Here is a 19,792-nt window from a genome sequence, read left to right as displayed (position 1 = left end):
GATACTTTATACCTTTTGACTGGATCAATACTCCTGGATAATATATACACAGAACTGAATATATAGTTTGTGTACCAGTTCTTTGTTAAGTACTTAATGTGGAATAGGGATATGTCATTGATGTAGAGTAGGGATACATCATTGATATGGAGTAAGGATTCATAATTCATGTGGAGTAGGGATACATCAGTCATGTATGGATGCATTTATAATGTGATCCTACCTGTCTGGTTTTGCAAAACTCCTCGTACGCCATTCAGATTAGGAACTTTTTACATTATGATATGGTTGGAGTGGCAGGTGTAAATGTTTTTCATTAGGATATGGTTGGAAGTGGCCTGTGTAAATGTTTTGCATTAGGATATGGTTGGGAGTGGGATGTGTAAACATTTTAAAGTAGGATATGGTTGGAAGTGTCCTTTGTAAACAGTTTATATTATGATATGGTGGGGAGTGATATGTGTAAACATTTTATATTATAATATAGTGGGGAATGGCTTGTATAATCATTTTACAATAGGATATGATTGGGAGTGGCCTGTGTAAATGTTTTACATTATGATATATGACATTGTACTTTATGATAAAGTTGGGAGTAGCCTGTGTAAACATGGCGGGGAGTGGCCTGTGTAAACATGATATGGTTGGGAGTGGGCTGTATAAACATTTGGTATTAGGATGGTCAGGAGTGGCCTGTAGATGTGTTTAGCATTTTCATGAATTTACTTCACCCTCTTTATGGCAGAGCTCATGGGTTGGGAACTATTTCACAGATTGTCTCATGGGGATGGTAGGAGATATGGTTAAGTGAGAAAACAGTTTGGATAATGCAGTTTTGCTGCAAACTATAGATTCTTTTGTGTATACTGCCATTTGTCTCGTTTCAGTTTCGGTCATTGTTTTTTGGGTCTCAAGCCAGCACCATAACCCAGTCATCACAACAGACAGTGACCAAAGAACTTTCAGTTCTTGCTGAGGACACAGATGATGAGGGCTGAAAATTTAAAATATTCCATGGCAGCATTGATTCATTCATTAAGTTTTTCCTTTTGTGAAGCTGTTGTTATCTCCAAGTAACCCAGTTGTATGTGCAAGAAATCTAAAATGTCATGACAGGCAGTATTGTATTTTATATGTTTATTCAAAGTAAGATTGTGGCATGACAATTTCCCCTTATTTCTATAAATATCCCAATACGTGTTGAGAAAAGTAGTTTTAGTAAAACATTCTGTACATATTTTATATAATCATGAGACTAAGGTCTCATTGAAGTTTGTTAGAGTTATTGTATGTATAAAGTAATTTAATAATTTAATTTTTAAAATTATGTACAATATTAAAAAATGTAGAGTTTGTTAAAGATAAACATGAATTTAAATTTTTTCACTTTTGTTATTTATACATTCATGTATAGTCAGTCCTAACTGCTTTTCAATTGTTGTTTCTCCTCAAATCAAGATCATCAAGATTTTGGTATATATCCATCCCAGTATATGTATTTTTGTCAACCACAGAAAGCTTTTTAGCACATTTGCACAAAAAATGCACTTGATATGACAAATGAAATTCAGCATTCATGTTTCTAACTATATACAGACCTGAAAAGATCTTTACACTGTTTGAAAGATTGTGGGATTCGTCATTAACTGTTTAGGCCCAGTGAGATTATGCTATGGTCCTTTGTGTGTCATGCATCAAGCATTGTTTTGTTCACAAACTCTTCTTAAATACCACTTGACTGCTTCGCACACAATTTTACAGAAAATAATTGGTCTTTAATTTTTTTTTCATTTGATGTCATTCCATTATCCATATAGATCACCAGTACTGAAAATATTTTTAAAAATAAAAACACTTTTAAACCACTTCATTTCAAAAGCTGCTACTCAGAAATTGGCTAAATTATTGCTAAAAGGGAATTCAGTCTTTGTACAGATGATGCTGATCTGCCATCAGATGTTGCCACCATTAATAAAAATATAAAATTATTTAAAAAAACATCTCAAAAACTTGACCGGAAGCATCATGTCATAAAGGGTATTCAGAGTTTGTAAATTACTTCAATCAGATATTAATTATGGCCACCATTACTAAAAAGATGAATCTGAAAATGACTTCCCAAAAAGCAAATGACAGAATTTGACAAAACATGAAAAAAAAGCATGGTGGCATAATGGGTTTTCAACTGAGTACAACTGATGCTGCCCAATATTGAATGTGGCTGCCATTACTAAAAACTAGAAAACCTTTAACTGAGATTTCAAAAATTGAGAAGATTTTTACCCAAGTTTAAAAGAAAATATTCATGCATGAAGGAATTCCTTCAAGGACACACCCTAATCATTTTAACATAAGGGGATATAAGCCTGCTATCTTTGGAATCCATCCCTATTAAAATGATGACAGTTTGTCTTTACTATCTCATTTAGACATTGCCAATTACTTCCCCTTGCCACCACCACAGACATCAGCAGTTTTTAAGCTTCACTTCCATACTGTCACCTTCATGAGCAGGAATAAGTTGTTGCAAAAAGTACAAAACTATATCAGATAAGCTAAATTTAGAAAGAAAAGTGAAAACAATTGGAATTATGGAAAGAGGGACAGTCCTTTTTATCACTGCTGAGAAATTTGATGTCATAAAGATGTTTAAAAATTGTCATCATTTACTCACATTCTGCATCGGTCAGAAAATGGAATGGATAGACAATGATGCTTACAATCAGATAATTGAAGCCTAGTTTTATTGACAAGGTATCATGATTGATGATTATTCATAATTTTCATTATTTTAAGACGTACCTTGATCCCATAATATACCATTTTAAAAAAAATTAAAACATTAAATATTGACAAATTAGTTGTGTTGTTCATACTTATAAGTAATTATTATTAATATCTCTGTGGTCTAGAAAAGTCACTACTCATAAGGTTACTTTGATGCAACAGAAAGGGTGGACTTCAAAAGGGTCACCACTGTGGTCACTGATTAGTCATGTAATGGAAGTGACTACCATCACTTAAGTAAAAGAGCCTGGGACAGTCACTTAGCTGTAAGATTTACATAAGTCTAGAGATTAGGAGATGGAAATTTACACCTGCACTGTTATGCAGAGCTGCCAACCTTTCAGACTCACAATTAGCGAAAAGAGGGATAAAAATTAGTGAATTTTGAACACAATTAGTGAAACATTATACCATGACCGTAGTTACATCCACTTTGATGGTCAGTACTGCATTATATGAAAATCCCAAATAAAACTAAAATATAGTATTTACACTGATTACAAGTACAAATTTATTTGCAGCCAAATTTACTGATATACACAAACTTCATACTATTTGTCATGATATGATGCTGTGGCAGACTTGAACTTCCTCATTTGGGTTATGGTAAATTTGTTTTAAAACAGATAAAGCTTCTTGCCTTCTGTTTAATCTTGTTGACTAAAGTTGTTGCAAATTTTCAGAACTTAAAGAGGCACAACAGTCTTATTTTTCATTACAGTGGGAAATACTCTTTCACTGTTACTGTTCTCCAGCTGAGAAAGGCAGGTGATGTTCAACAAGAAAATGCACAAACAATGCTTCAGCATTGGTAGCTTGCAGAACTTGAGTAGATTGCTTAAAGTACTCCAGAGCTGAAATCTGCTGGGTGCTCTTCATTTTGCCAATATGTATGTGCTTTTTGCAAGCTGTGTGCTTTTTCACATCTTTCTGCCACATGCCCTTAAGGGCTTGTATTGTTCCTTACACTTCATCTGTCATACCTGTTCTATATAATAATATTATTATATAGTATTTGTATGACATGTACATTGTAAGCATTGATATGAGCCACTGTGCACATTCCCAATTCAAAAATTTGTGGCATACAACTGTACGAAAAGCATAATGTTTATTAATGTTTGATGGCTGAATGCAAGGCCAATTTTTGGTGTACTCCAAAATATATTTCACTTTTTGTGGAATACATATCTTTTTCTGTGGAGGTGAAAATATTTTAACTGTTGAGTAGCTTAATTACAAAATGGTATTAATCCGTAAGATGAAACATCAAACGATTACCAATTTGTGGTGTCAGCGCATGAGCAGAAAATATAACAATTGGGGAATTTACGATACATGCTAATCTTTCAATATCTGATAAATTTCTACACTCGAAAAAGTTGTCTTTATTTAGTGCATGTTTAATAAAAAAATTGTTGCTACAAGTATGTACATGTGCCATTAAAAAAAAATCAGATGGACCCTGGTTTTCTTCATGAGTATTTGAACAACTTTTGTTCTAAATATAGATTATATACTTTACAATGCCTACTACAGGGCACACTGTAACAATTGAATCTAGCTTTACTAACATCATGACTAGCAATACACTACCATTATGGGTATGAGTGACCACTGCTGCTATTTTGACTTGCACTTAATGGGATAAAATTTATTTTATTTACGATTCAGGTCAATTGAGAATTTGGATTGTTTGCATGCAGCGTGAATCTGTGAATCACTATCTCAAGTTGTGAAATTCATGACAAAATCGTAAGGGTTGGCAGGTCTGTGTTGTGTCTTAGGACTGTAGGGTACTTGAAAGCATGGGCACCCTGAGACATATCCATCAAGCTGATTTAGCAACCAGGCATTTCACAGGGGTCATACAACTTTGAGGAATCCTTGTGTTTTAAGGGATTGCCTTGAAAACTCGTTTAACTTTGAAAATCTTATCGCTGTACCACCTGGATGGAAGGTCATATCAAAATGAGGTTTTCACTAAAAGACTTCTTATGATATCTAGTTTGGCCTGAACAAAATTTTTGCAGATCTGACATCAAATATGGCCACCACTGCAGCCATCTTGAAAATCTTATCACTGTACTCCTCTATTCATGGAGGGTCATATCAAAATGAGTTTTCACTAAAAGACTTTTTATGAAGACTAGTTAGTCCTATATGAAAATGGTGCTGATCTGAGGTCCAATATGACTGCCTCATTGGCCTTCTTGAATATCTTGTTAATGCAAGTCCTCATAGTTTTTACATGGATGATCATATAAGCATAGGTTTTCAGTGAAAGACTTCTTGTGATGTCTAATTGATTTTGAATAAAAAATGGTGCTGATATGAAGGTTACACAGTGAAACATCTCAAGACAATGGGACCCAGTTAAAGTTTCATTCTCTAATTCCACATAAAACAAGGTATAATCATTTGTGTCCCCCTTATTCATAATGTGCATATTGATTCATCATTTTTTGAGGGTCATATCTCTGATAACCAGGCTGGTTGTAGGGGCACCACTGATGGCTTTGTGACTTTTTCATTTTGCCCTGTTCTCCATTGCTCTTTGGGACTTTGCAAAGTCAATGTTTGTCCACTCCTTGTTTTACCTTCCCATCTCTTCTGCCTCATTTTTTTCTTTCCTCTCACTTTGCCCTGTAGAATTGTCTCTGACAGGCCAAATGAGCGTGAGAAGTGACCATACCATCTTAGTTTGCACTTCTTTACAGAGGTAAACAGATCTTCTTACATTCCATTGCACCTGGGATTCTAATTTGCCACCTTCTCATTTGAGATGTGTTCTGAGTATGAGATGTTCAGGATCCTTCGATAACATCTCATCTCTAAGGAACGGATTCTTCTTTCTAGTTTTGCTGTCAGGGTCCATGTCTTCCATGCATACAGGAATAGGGACATGATAAGGAAGCACATAAGCTTAATCTTGGACCCAAACATGATATTGCTGTTCTTCCAAATGGGCTTCAGCCTAGTAGCCAGTGCAGCTGTTGTGTGCAATCCTGGAAAGACCTCAGGTTTTGAACCTTCATCAGAGGCAATAGCACCTAGGTATATGAAGCTTGCCAGTGTGCCCAGCTTCTGTCCATTCACTCTTATTTCCTTTTGGATGCCACTTGGGTTGTTTGTCATTAGTTTGGTTTTTTCAGTGCTGATCTCCATCCCATACCTTCGTAATGCTTGGTTTAGATGGTTCACCAAAATTTCAAGCACCTGTTCATTTGCTAAGCCATTGATATCAACACCAAATTGCAGGTTGTTGATTGTTTTGCCTCCAGTTTTGATACTGCCCTCATGGTCTTCCAAGGCATCAGACACGATTCTTTCCAAGTAGATGTTGAACAGAGTGGGTGAGAGGAGACATCGGTCTGACTTTGAGTGTGGTTTGGAACCAATCACTTATACTGGCATTGATGGGGACTGCATTAGTTGCCTTGTCATACAGGGTTTCCATGGTGCTGATTAGTTTCATGTTTATGTTGTACATCCACGTCGTGGCCCATAATGCTGCATATTATACCTTATCGAAAGCTATCATGAAATCGATGAAGATCATAATAGAGGTCATTTGGATGATGCAGACACTTTTCAGAGGATCCTTCGGTTGAAGATTTATTATATAGTGCTATGTCCTGCTCTGAAACCAGCCATTTCTTCAGCAATGATGTGCTCTACTTGGGTTTTCAGTCTGTTGAGGATCATCTTAAGCATAACCTTTGCTTGGGTGACTGATGAGGATGATTGTTCAGTAGTTCTGAAACAGCTGCAAATTCCCTTTGTTAGGAAGAATGATGATCAGAGACTGGGTCCATGGGGTGGGTCATTATCCTGTTTGCCAGATTTTATTGCAGATTGTTGTGAGGACACCTATCACGGAGGTTCCTCCTGCTTGAACAAGTTCTGCTGGTATATTGTCTACTCCACCTGACTTCCCTTTCTTTAGTGCCTTTACTGGGGTCTCTACTTCTTCCCTGAGGATTGGGTGGTCAATCTCTGTTGTGGTCAGTGGAAAACTTAGTCCAATTTGGTCTTTAGAAGTATCTTGGTTGTAAAGCTCCGAACAGTATTCAGTCCATCTCTTAGAATCTCTTGGTCTTCTGTAAGACTCTTACCAGCCTTATCCTGGATCGTTGTAGATCTCTCGTATTTCTCTGTTGTCAGGTCTTTCACCAACTGGTATGCCATTTTACTGTTATTCTGGTTCAAGCTTTTATTGATTTCCTTACAATGGTCCCTTAACCAGCTTTCCTTCCCTCTCATTAAGCTCTTCTTAATCCTGTTGTTAATATCCCTGTATTTGCTTCTCTTTCAAGGTCTCCCCAGTTCCTCTTCAGTTTTCTCCTCGCATCACAAAGATCAAGGACATCAGTTGTGACCTAGGGCTCCTTTATCCTACAAAGCTTTCCAAGGATCTCGCTGGCTGTGCCTATTACTGCCATGTTGAAGGTGGTGATCAAGGAGTCCAGGTTTATATCTTCAACACCCAGAACTGAGTGGTGCAAATTTGCTGAGTATTGAGGCCACAAATGCTTGTGTCACAGGATTGATTTGTGTCATGGTTATTAATATCTATCTAGTTTCTGCTGATATTTATACCGTGTTAGAATTTACATTAATTTTCTTTGAACATACGCATTTACAGTTTTATGTAAATTTACAATGTTGCTAGCTGATAAGCATGAGTATGCTGTTGGAAAATTGTGGGAAAGCAAGTGAGAGAACATAAAAATGAGCTAAATTATCTTTGTCAGCCAATGTATGAGCCTTATTTTTGAAGTTAAAAAGTCAGTTTAGAAGAGAATTATGGCTATTTATTGATGTATTTACATGCATGCACATACATGAACACATGCACACAATAATGTTTATTTTGCAGGGTTTGAAGTTTGTAACCATAGGCAGATTGGAAAAAACTCACAATAACATTGCATGCAATATTTTTGCTGTCATGATTTGATATTCCAATCATTTAACTACAAAAGCTGCTGGGGATGATGTTCTATTTTCATAATGGCAGTCAATAGATATACAGTTATGTATGCACAACATTTGCCTTGATATTACTGTCCTTCCAAGTTTATGTTCCATGAGCTAGTAATTATGTTTTCTCTTGGTACTTTTTCTGCATTAAAGTCGTATATGTTTTCACAAAATGGATATGGATAAGCAGAGGTCACATAGAAATGACTGACTGTGACCACATTCATCCTCGTCATCTTGCCTTCATCTGCTGACCCCACCTTCACCTGGGATTTGTTTACTTCTTTCAATGGCTGATCCCTTGTTCAGCTGTGATAAACGGGTGTAAGTTGTTGTTGTTGTTGTTGTGGGGTTTAACGCCATTTTTCAGCACACGATAGGCCATATATGGCGGCCAGTATTAATGGTGGAGGAAGAAACCGGGAAAACCCCGGAAAGAACCACCGACCCACGAGAAGCTACTGGCATGCTTTCTCACATATCTACATTGGCTGAATCTGAGACTCGAACTGGGTGTAAGTAAATCCAAGAATCTGATGATATTGAACTATTATCAGGAATGATTTAAGTTTTCTTTAAGTATAAACTATTCATAAGCTAAGGTTACTGACACCTTGAGGAACACTCAATCGGGTCAAAAGGATCCATATTTAACTAATATTGAAGCACAGTCACACCATATGAACAGAGAATACAATCCACATCACAAGGTGTCCACTGATGAAGCAATGATTGGATTTTCAAGATGTCTAGTCTTCAAGCTATATGTCTGTTTAGAGGCATCAGAGTATTGGTTCAAGCTGATCCTCATAATGGCTATGCTGATTTTCATGGAACCTTTGCATGGTCCTGGACACCATGTCTACACCGACAGATTTTTACATCCCCACATATATTCCTTCAACTTCAACACAAAAGGGTTATATGGTTGTGGAACAGTTTTGTTCAAATGAAAAAGATTGTCCCAGTGGATTGAAGTATACTAAACCGGTCCAGTTAAATAGAGAGACAGGAGTAACAGTGTGGCATGACAGGAAGAACATCACAATACTGCCTACTGACTGTGATGGCAATGCAACATCTTTTAGTAGGAAACAAAATGATGATTCTATCAAGAAAATTATGTGTCCACTTCCAATCAAACTGTACAACATGCATATGAATGGAATGGGCCATAAAGGTAAATTGAGAGTACCATACAACACTGGTAGAAAGTCTTTGAAATGGTGGCGGTATCTTATTTATTTTCTTTTTGACATTTCAGCTGTAAATTAAATCAACACAAAATAGATCAAGAAAGAGCTAGAACATATATGTACTTGGATTTCAGAATGCATCTTTCACATCATTTAATTGGATGATTTATGGGTAAAAGGAGAAGAGTAGCAGAGGTACAACTAATAACTTCAGCACTGGCCAGTTGTCATGCCCCCCCCCCCCCCGAAAAAAAGAACATGCAAAATGTGTTCACTAAACAAGATTCAAACTGAAACAACAACTGGATGTTAACGATGCCAAGTAAATCTATGTGCAAAATGCTTCCAACCACACCACTGACAAGAATCTCCCGATTTATTTCAGTGAACTAAAGGATTACATATTTCTAAAAACTATGCACATAATGCTGTAAAATTGCATAAATAACTGGTGAAAGATGAGAACAAATAACACCAAAATTATAAGGCAGTGTAATAAATAAAACAATTGGTAAAAATTTCATGGATTTTTACTAGATATAAACATAGAAGTTAAGGCAAGAATGAATGCACTGGCAAGATGTTTAAAAATAATTTCTAATCAGCTGAAAAGTAGATGGTAAAAGCAGCTAGACACAGTACTGCTGGGGCATAACAGCAGTGTTAGGGCTGAATAAGGTAAACATTTATTATGTCTGTGTCTGCAAGTGTGCATACATTGGGAGTGATGAAATGCTTAAAGCTTCACACTGAAACACAGCAGAAGAACCCAAAATAGATTATGGCTTGGAAATCACTCCAAAGAGTCCATTTTTATCAAATATATTTTGTATGGCTGTTAAACTAATAGTGAAAATCTGTAAGGCCTTATTTAAAGTAATTAGAAAGTACATATCCACTGGGCTTACAGTACTTGTGGCACTCTACAGTTCTGCATTTTGCATGGAGTTAGATTTTTAAAGAAAACGAATTTCCCAGGTTTTCCTCACTGGTTATACTGGCTGTTTAAAAAAGGACCATAACTATTGTAAAAGAACTTTAAATTACCTTTATTTCAGTATATGATTAATGGATGTCATTTGGGTCATATAGTATACAGCTTGTCCTTACTACAAATGTGCACCCACATAAAAAATATGTATTTGCCGGCCTACAAGTCGATGCAGAGTATAAATCGAATCAGCAAATTTGGAAAATTTTCAATCTTTCATCCATAGGCAAGTCAATGCTGAGTATAAGACGAGACCAGATCAATACCTCAAATTGTCTTTTTCAGTTTGTTCCACACAGCATTGTGAATTTTATCCTATCTGTAACCCAGTAACTAAAAGTATCTAATTTGTTTCACATGAAGTATTTTAAATGTATTATGTACTTCTAGCTACATATAATGATACTGACCTGAAAATTTGGTGAATTAAACAGGTTAAAAAAAAACTTGCGATGCTGTATGGAACTAAACTATAATAACTTCTGGTTTTTAAATATTAACAATATCTATTCTATTTCAGATTACCAGCAATAAGGAAATTGCATCACTGATGCTAAAATGCTTTTTCTAGTGTTTTTTGGTGGGGGTAGAGAGAACCAGGGATGTGTATTCCATCACATTTTTCTTCTTGCGCCTTGTGATCAAAATAAAATATGGTCCGATATATGAGAGAGAGAGATAAAGAGAGATTTCAGCTCTTCGTGTTTTTTTTGGGGGTGGTGGTGGTGGTGGTTTACCTTATTGCCCCCATTTAGCTAAGCTTTTGTCAAAGAGAGAAAGCATTAATAAATGAAACAGTAAATGTAAACTATGAAAATACATACCATACTCCTTTGGGGTTTAAATATTCACAATAGTTATATCCATACAGACTCCATTTAGGTTAAATCACAAGAATGACCATTTTGCATGCTGCCTATGCTATTCTTTGCAAGTATAGCGACCCTTCCATTCCCAACCAATAAGATTTTTTTAAAAAAATGCATCTACACTTCCTGTACTTAGGCGGCAATAGATTTTGTATTTACGCTCATGCTGTATGTTACTTTAAATTGTTGTCAGTTCCATCGGCAAGTTCAAAAGATGTCACACGGGTAACCACCTGGCATTTCCTTTCATTATATGGTACGGTATTCATAATACCCATGGGTAGCTTCATTTCCCTATTGGTAGCCTCACTAATCTGATCTGGTCTATCAAATCTTGACTTCGAACAGGTGTTAGATTGGAATGACTGAATAAAACTGTAGCATATAATTAGCATGTAAATACAACTACAAAGCCATGTGATTAGTTTATAATGGAAGTGACAACAAAATACTAGAAGGAATTGCTTACCTGGTACTGCACTTGTACATGAGTAAGATCAGTCATCAGGTAAGTGAACAATACAATACAGATTTACAATTGTGAAGACATATCTCTTTGTCTGTCTGTCTGTCAATGGGGCGCAAGTTTTATTTGATCATTAGGTGCAAAAAGAGATTTGTGATGGAATATGTCTTTGTCATGGTTATTCATTTTCTAACTTGTAAATTCTAACGCACATATATGTAATCAAATTTAAACATATATTACAAACAACGTACATTACTGGTACATGCTGCTTTAGTGCAATTACATTTGATGTGTGTTAAATGTTAATACTAACGATCATGTAATTGTTTAAAATACTTAATGTGGAATCCTATATTTTTTCATACACGATCTCTTCCCCTAAGTGAGATATTTTTAACACATTATTTTTCAAACATTTGGAGAATTATTTTCCATACAATAAAGCGATTCGGATGACATAATCTACTTATAAGTTGATTTGGAGTACAAGATGAAGCTAAGATTTTCTGATCAAAAAGTATCGTCTTATAGGCTGGCAAATACAGTAGCTCCACTTGATCATTTCCACTTCCTGGACTTCAGAGGTAAATTGTATTTAAAAAAATAGCTTGTACATTTTTTTAAACATTTTATATATTTTGTAATTCATTCATTGCACCTTCAAAAAGCTGGTATTGTCTACTCTGGCACAATTCATTTTCTCTATTTTAATAACTGCTAAATATAATGTACTTTAGATTAATTCAAGTTAATTTTTGTTTTGAGCACATGGAAGCAGTCATTTTGCTTAGCTGTGTCCTTTGATAATGAACAATTTCCACAAATGTAACATCCAAAGAAATTCCAGCCACAGTACATGAAAGTAACATGGAGGTATGCCAACATTTACTCCATTATGTATCCTATGTATGCTGCAAATGCAAACAACTTCACTGTACACCTGTCAGTCAGAAAAAAATTATAATATCTGGAGAGCCCCCAGAGGAAACTTAAATTTTGGTCAATGATTAGAACAGTGATCTCACTTGGATATTGTTCCACTTATGAAAATCGCTGAAACAAAATAGAAAATGCTTTAAAAGAAACTCACCACAATAATTCCCCAATGTGTTGACTAAATATAATTCTGCAGTGACATACCAACAAAAGGAATATATAATAATGTTATAAGGGCTATTCCATTAAAAAATGCATGGTACCCAGACAAAGCAGTACTTTTAAATGCATATGAAAGGGTAGTTGGATCACTCAAAAAGTACAGCTGAAAATAATACAAATTTCAGACTTGCATGTATGGATGATGACTCCACACTGAAAGTGCCTACCCTAGGTTTCAAGTATGCTTTAATAGGGATTGTGTTTTGTAAAATGCAGAACACTATGAATAGCAATATATCTGTAGTTATGTTATTCCATCTGATCTTCTGTACATTAGTATCACTGTGACCTTCAAGTCATCATTATGCATTAGTATCACTTTAATATTAGTATTTCACATACAAGTATCACTACAATATGAGAAATGACATTTTATTACAATTAGTATACACAAAAAATGCTAAAACATAAACCATAGGAAAGTAAATGCCATTAAAACTTAATCACAGCAGCTTCCATATACTTATCATCTTCTCGTCCCATCTGATATAAATGAATAGCATCCAACTTTTGTGCTCCAAAGTTCCTATGCTTAAATGGATGGATGCACTGTGCAATTTTTTCATGTGAAGCCTTTTCTTTCATACCTTTGGGACATTTTATGAGAGTCAAATGTGGATTATAGCTATGCCTTTCTTTACAGATGTATATGCCACCTTCTTGCAAGCTCTCTGTTACAAAGTGTATGAAGACTGAAAATTCTTTAGAAACCTTAACTCCTGCAAATATTATTCCTTCCCCAAAGTTTCCAATCCCTCGAAGACTGAGGGGTGGAACCTTCTTGGCAGATTCTACTAATGCTGGTTCCATCTCTTTTAGAAGTTTGGAACATTGAGAGATCTGATCTGTGTTCTTCAGATTCATGATAGCTAATGTAATATGAAAAGTGGATTCTGGTTTAATGTGGTCTGCATAGTTGGGAAGACAGGAAGAAAGTATTTCCTGTACTTCTTTAGCATTCTTTCTTACATTTTCATCTGTAATGTCCAAGGAGAGGAAAAAGTTTGGCTTTTTTCTTGTGTTTATGTGTCCCACTTTCTTTTCTTGGTGCTGATTTGTCTCGTGATTCTCTTCAAAATACATTGTTTTTTCTATGGAAAGTGCCTCCATAGGAATCTTTACATCTCTCAATGATTCCATATTATTCTCTACACTACAGTGCATGCCCACAGCCCCATCTGATTCCTCCATAAGCCCATTATCCTCTTCCCTTTTTTCATTCTCTTTCTCTTCATATTGTTTGATCACATTTGTAATTGTGAGATTGCTTCCAGTGGACCCAAACACATTGTCGATTCTCTCACCTTTATCCCAAACAACTTCAGTCTTGTACTTGAAATACTGAATTCGATGCTGTGGAACAGTTAGTGTGAACATGTCCACAGAGGCAATATCTTCCCAAGTGAAGGCAGTGAAGCATTTTTCTACAATCCCAAGAAAACGGTCAATGTAGCCGACATAAAAATCCTCATGGTTTAGGCCACTGTCCCACTGTATTCTTTTGATAACATCAGCTGCAGTTTTCATGGCTGACTTTTTAGCTGGAGTGGAGCTCAAACTGTCTTCTGGATTATCTGTTTTATCATTCCCTTTTTTAGACTTCTTTTCATTCTTCTTATCTTTCCTTTTCTCATTTTTTGTGTCTGTTTTTCCATCAGCACATTTCAGATCAATGCTGTTATCTTGCAACCAATTTAGTGCTCTGTCTGCTAAATGTGTCATCACTGACTGACCCTTTTTAAGTTCTGCATGCTCTTGAAGATGACTGGTCAGAACTTCTTGATGATTACGTGACAAGGTGGTTGATCTTACACTGACACTAGCAGCAGAGTTTGGGTACTCATCTGAAACAAGTAGATGATATAATATGGCAATTTACTTATGCTCAGTGGATTACACTGATTAACAGGATCTTTGAGAATGTTTTTAACTCCAATACATGTGATTCTACTGGTGGTAGGACTAATGTTGTTCCAATTATCGATTGTGAAACTCCATAATCAAGTATATGTAAAGGGAGACTGCTTCTTTTTAGTTGCATGCAGAACATAAAGGTTGGTATAATTCCTGTGTAAATGGTAAGCTAAATAGGGCTTCCACTCCACTAAAGTTTATCTGAATTATTTATTCCCTTCACAACTTACAAATATAATACCATATTATATTCCAGAGGTACAACTTTCAGAATTAGGAAAATATAGTCATGATTACATGATGAAGCAGTTACATTGTTGAGTTAATAAAATGAAATAAATTTTGATGATTTGTTTCATTTTATATGTAAAATCCATTGTAGTATAGTATAAATCTGCAGATAATGACAAAGAAGAAACCATGTCCTTCTATACTTTACATTATAGACACATCACATATGAATCAAAAGGTTTTCTGGGATTGCAAATGTATTGCAATTACATAAGACTGATCAGCCATAAAATGTTGCTTTCATTTAGCAAAGTTGTAGAACAAAAATAATAGAATTCAAATAAATGTAATATTTTTATCAGGTTAAAGTATACATGTCATTAAAAGTGACAATTCCTGTCCATTTATTAAGATTTTGAGCTCTTGAGTAAAGATAATTGTACAACAAAAATTAAAATTTGCTCTTAGTAACCGATTATAATCGATTATCAGTTGGTAAGGTAGAACCAATTATCGATTATAAACTTCTGACTGATTCCCATCACTAAGTAGTCAAAAAATACCATCTACAGCACATACCATTTTATAGATGAAATCTACCACTTTTGATAATTAAAAGTTTTGGGGTTTTTTTCAACTTAAAAAAAAGAAGAAAAACCTGTATTTCATGTGTTCTGTCCACACATTATAGAAACCGGACAGAACCAGTCTACTGGGGAACAGACTGTTACAGCATTGCAATGATGTGAATTTATCAGAATAAGAAGGCCAATGTGTGATACCAGTTCTTAATTGATTACCTTAATGTTCTAATCTGGAATGTTTACAGCCAAATGCATAATGTTTTATGAGGTGTTGTAGGAAATAAAGGGATAAAAGGTGGTTCTTGACAGTCTTCAACTCTTGGATAAAAAATTTGCCAACCTTTGGCAGAGACAAGATAAAAATGAAAGACCAACCAAATAATTATTTCAGCAGAAACACTCTAGGAAATATTTTGATTTTTTTCCCATTTTTTCTTTGTTATTGTGTTTTTTAAGATGCTTTGTTGTTGTTGTAGTGTTTAACACCATTTTTTCAGCACAGGATAGGCTATACATGGCGGCCAGTATAAATGGTGGAGGAAGAACCCAGGAAAGAACCACCGACACACAAGAAGCTACTGGCAAGCTTTCTCACATATCTACATTAAACGAACCAGAGACTCGAACCCACACAGAGAGAGGTGAGATGGCAATGAACCATAATGGTGAACACTTTAGACCACTCGGCCACTTGGGGCCCCTTTTTAAGATGCTTTAAGAAGTATCTAAGATCATCTCTTTTCTTTCCAATTCATATCAAAATGTGCACATTCTCTTGACGTAAAAAATACACAGGCAAAGAAATATCAGGCTGAGGAATACATCTAAAGTCCAATTCAAGATCTTCCTACTCTTGGTGAACTCTGCTTGGAGGAGTATTGGAGGGAAGTCAGTAGCCTTAAAAACCTGGCAACAGAAAAATGAAGCTTGAACTTCTTTGCAGGCTGAGCATGGTTATTTTATCATTGTCATGTTCTAATGCTGATATTGAGAAAACATTCTCCATTCTTTGCATAAAACAAAGTGATTCAAGGGGAAAGAGAGACCAGAATTCTACCAAGAGCCATATAAGTGTGAAATTTAATGATCACAATATCATCAATGACAACAGGCAGTGGAATTCTAAAATAAAAATAAAACACTTGTGGATTTTATAAAAAGGTCTTTGCAGTGGATGAGATACACAACTATTCTTTTCCAAGTAAATTAACAGTACACTGACTTTATTTCAATTATTAGTACTGTAATTTCATTTATTTTTGGTTGGTTATGGAAAATATTACATTTTCAACTGTAATTCAAATTAATGATTTTGTGAAGGTATCCTACTGTTTCCACAGAAAATGCCCCATTGTTTCCACAGAAGGATTTCAGGGTTTGAAGTGACCATCCAAATCCGTGAAAATAAGGACAAACAAAATATATGCTTGTTTCTGGTTAGCAGTCCATCCCCGTTTCAAACTGCCAAGCCTAGCATTTTGTTCCCCATGGTACAAAAAAAAAAATCCCACACACACACACACACATATATATATGTTGTTTTTTTACAAAAAGGCCTGCCAGCCCTAATTTTAAGATCAGTGCAATAGGAAACATTTTTTCTTGACCTTAAAATCCCACAAATGTTACTTAATTCAGTGAATTGGTACTATTATTAATTAATGTTATTACTGTAGTATGGCAGAACTTTATGATATGACCCAGTTATTCAAATTTCTACCTGTATCATGAACTATATTATTTTATGAATGTGAGAGAACTACAGCTGATCTGGTTTATTTAAATCTGGGGACAAACCTGTTAATTGAAATTTTAACTGCAGGTCCAAGTCTTTAAAGCTCAGCATTACAACATTTTGAAAATCTCCAATGCAGCTTAGGACCTTGATCTGCCCTGGATATTGAGATTTGATTCCTGATATTTCTTTGTCCTGAATCAATGAAACCTCTGCCTTTGCGGTTGCCATGACCTGAAATTCAGCATATCATTAGCGCATTGTAAAAATGAAATAAAAGATTGCATCATACTTAAAAAGTGTAAAATTAAAATGCAACTTCCCTAAAAAACTTCCTACTCTGACCCTTACAAAATGGCTATTATAGAGGTGTTCAGTATATGGAGCTTCACTAATTAAGACCAAACTATTTGATCAGTCTGCAGAGAAGGCCAGTTTACAGAGGGGTCTATCTAAAGAGGAGGCAAGGTTATAGGAGACTGGTTTACAAATTAAAGTTTTGGAAAGTTTCACTGTAATAGGTTTGTAACTTTGATTCAGCATACTGTATTTAACAAATCCAATGGATCTCCAGCAAACAAGAGAGATTCCCAGCATTTTAAGCAGATGAACTGGAAATGTTTTCTGCTGCCAAATATTTATTATGTTGGAAATTCCTGCATTTTTTACCTTCTTGAAACTGGATTAGAAAAAGTAGAAGACTTAATTTTTGCAAAAACTCTATTTAGACCTACTTTTAATTAGAAGCATTCATAATAAGTTCATTATTATAACAAAGAAGAAAAAGAAATTGTTATGTTTATTATTCATAAATTTATTTTAATTACACAATTGTGGGTAAACATTAGTGCCAGAAAATCTCTGCAGTGATTTTACCCCAAGTGCTTTCTCCAGCATTTTTAAACTCCATCTCGATCGTCTTGTTTTTATTGCTAAAACGGATGTGCAACCAATCAAGCACACTGACTACATATAATTTTAGTTACTTTTGCAGACTTAATGTGAAAATCACATCTAATTCAGATTTCTGAGGAACTGAATATGGTTTCCTAAAGTTTGCTTCTTTTGAGTAAGCATCAGATATTTATTCTGCTGCCATATATATTTACTGTCTTTCCTGCATCAGGAATGGCAGACATATATAGATATCACTCATTCTGGTAGCAACGGTGTTGTCATCAACAATGTTGAAGTTTTGGTGAAAGCTTTTCCATATTGTGACAAGTCCCAAACCCTGTGAGGAAAGACACCAAACTTAGGCCACTGCTGACACGCCATATGATATATATCTTATAATAACTGATTATTACAATTTTCAAAAATCGGGGTTTCTGGGTTGGTACTCCCCACCCATCATGTATTTCTTTTGGGGTTTTTCTTCCCTATTTGCGTTTGAGTCTTCTGGTTTCTTTTAGTGCTACAATGTTAGACGTATCATGTTATTTCTTAGACCAGCAAGTTGTTCTCCACCTTTTTTTTTTTGTTTTTTGTTTGACTGGCGGCCAGTCGAACAAAAAAAAGAAAAAAAAGGTGGAGAACAACTTGCTGGTCTAGTTATTTCTGTTTTAGAGCACAAAAACAAAAATATTATGTGATACGTTTTATGATGTAGGACTAGGTTTCTTTATGCATTTTTCTCGTCCAATTAACTACATTTTTTGTGATTGCTTGTTGTGTTGTTTGTACAAATACGTGTTTTTATGGCTCAGCACGTCTATTTATAGTACACTTAAGGTGATTTCATGTTGTCGCTAATTTTTGTCAAATTTTATTCATGAAACGTCAGATTCCTGTGATTATACCACAGGACAGTCCTACATGTAAGACCTCGACGCTGATAGTTATTAATTTGGGGGGCGTCTGGGTCTTACTGCCCAACTAACGGCGCTGTGTAACATATTTTGATGTCGACTAACATAGCAAAAAAAGTCAAATTTTCAGGAATATCTCATAAAACTGGCAACCAATAACGAGGCTCTTCTAAAGAGTAAAGTCATAATGTTTTAGTCAGTCTTTACTTACTCGGATGCCTTTTCTCTAATAAATTCAAATTCTAACAAAAGAAATGGACCTGTTTTCTAGTTTCGTTGGCCTACATTTCAGTTGGCTGGAAAGCGCTGAAAGCCGGGAATGCCGAAATCGGGTCAAGTTGAAATATTATTCTTTAACGAAACAAATAAAAAAATATTATGCTATTGGAACTGTAAGCAACGTTTTGTCCTCCACATGAACCTAATTTATTAGAGAAAAGACAAAGTAGACTATATTTATCAGTTATTTAAAGAGGGAAATGGAATTTTGCCATACTAAACAATACTATCTTCTGAAAGAGAAATGAATGAATTACCAAATATTTAAAATGTAAAAAAGAAAGTTATCGGCTTTTTTTTTTTAATTTTACAATTATGATGGTGGATGGAAATTTAATGTGTAATTTACTTGAAGCAGTACTTTAATATACGATGTGGCTAATTTAGGACTTACACTGAAATTCAAAGTTACCCCCCCCCCCACATGAAGTGTTTGCTTAAACTCTGTTTATGTCTTTGGGGGGGGGGGGGGCACCAGACAGATGCCCCCCCCCCCCCCGCCAAAGAGTAAATGTTTTTATGTGTTACTGATTTCCCCCAATATGTTGCAATGTGTTTTTATAAAAAGGAATTTCGTTCAAAAATTTAATGAATTTTTGACGGGGTATTTTAACTTCCTAGTGTATTCTATAGGTTTGTTCTTCCGAGTAGGTTTCTATCACCTAACTCGGAGTCCCGCTCCTATTTTTATTTTGTGACCTTGGCTAGAGGTCCCTATATCCCGTGTCTGCTATGGGTGTTTATGCTCTATGTTTGTTTGTGCTATAAATGTTTTCGTGTAG

General features: G+C 35.3%; 3 protein-coding genes across 4 annotated transcripts in view; 1 reads left to right on the top strand and 2 right to left on the bottom strand.

The window, feature by feature from the left end:
- LOC149775856 (cell cycle checkpoint control protein RAD9A-like) overlaps nucleotides 1-2,860 on the top strand; it is a 70,559-nt gene extending 67,699 nt beyond the window's left edge. The window contains exon 13 of the mRNA XM_089944152.1: nucleotides 888-2,860. Within this exon, the coding sequence (XP_089800278.1) occupies nucleotides 888-998 (111 nt within the window). The 3' untranslated portion in view covers nucleotides 999-2,860. The remainder of the gene's footprint in view (nucleotides 1-887) is intronic.
- A 2,687-nt stretch (nucleotides 2,861-5,547) lies between these two features.
- LOC149775855 (uncharacterized) lies at nucleotides 5,548-5,955 on the bottom strand. The gene has a single exon (XM_089943529.1). The coding sequence runs from the start codon at nucleotides 5,953-5,955 to the stop codon at nucleotides 5,548-5,550; it is 408 nt and encodes a 135-aa protein (XP_089799655.1).
- Nucleotides 5,956-12,814: 6,859 nt separating this feature from the next.
- LOC149775854 (leukocyte receptor cluster member 9-like) lies at nucleotides 12,815-19,075 on the bottom strand. Of its 2 annotated transcripts, none has more exons than XM_089942965.1 (3): nucleotides 18,943-19,075; nucleotides 16,983-17,154; nucleotides 12,815-14,300 (listed from the first exon to the last, which is right to left on the bottom strand). In XM_089942965.1, the coding sequence occupies exons 2-3, from the start codon at nucleotides 17,149-17,151 to the stop codon at nucleotides 12,889-12,891; spliced, it is 1,581 nt and encodes a 526-aa protein (XP_089799091.1). In that variant the 5' UTR covers nucleotides 17,152-17,154; nucleotides 18,943-19,075; the 3' UTR covers nucleotides 12,815-12,888. The 2 variants fall into 2 exon arrangements, with proteins under 2 accessions (XP_089799091.1, XP_089799092.1); XM_089942966.1 differs by having other exon boundaries at nucleotides 18,992-19,069.
- Nucleotides 19,076-19,792: the final 717 nt, after the last annotated feature.

This window comes from Sinohyriopsis cumingii, chromosome 19 (genome assembly GCF_028554795.1).
Source record: "Sinohyriopsis cumingii isolate HCF-2022 chromosome 19, ASM2855479v2, whole genome shotgun sequence".
NCBI classification, from domain to species: domain Eukaryota; kingdom Metazoa; phylum Mollusca; class Bivalvia; order Unionida; family Unionidae; genus Sinohyriopsis; species Sinohyriopsis cumingii.
This window is presented reverse-complemented; position numbering and strand designations above follow the sequence as displayed.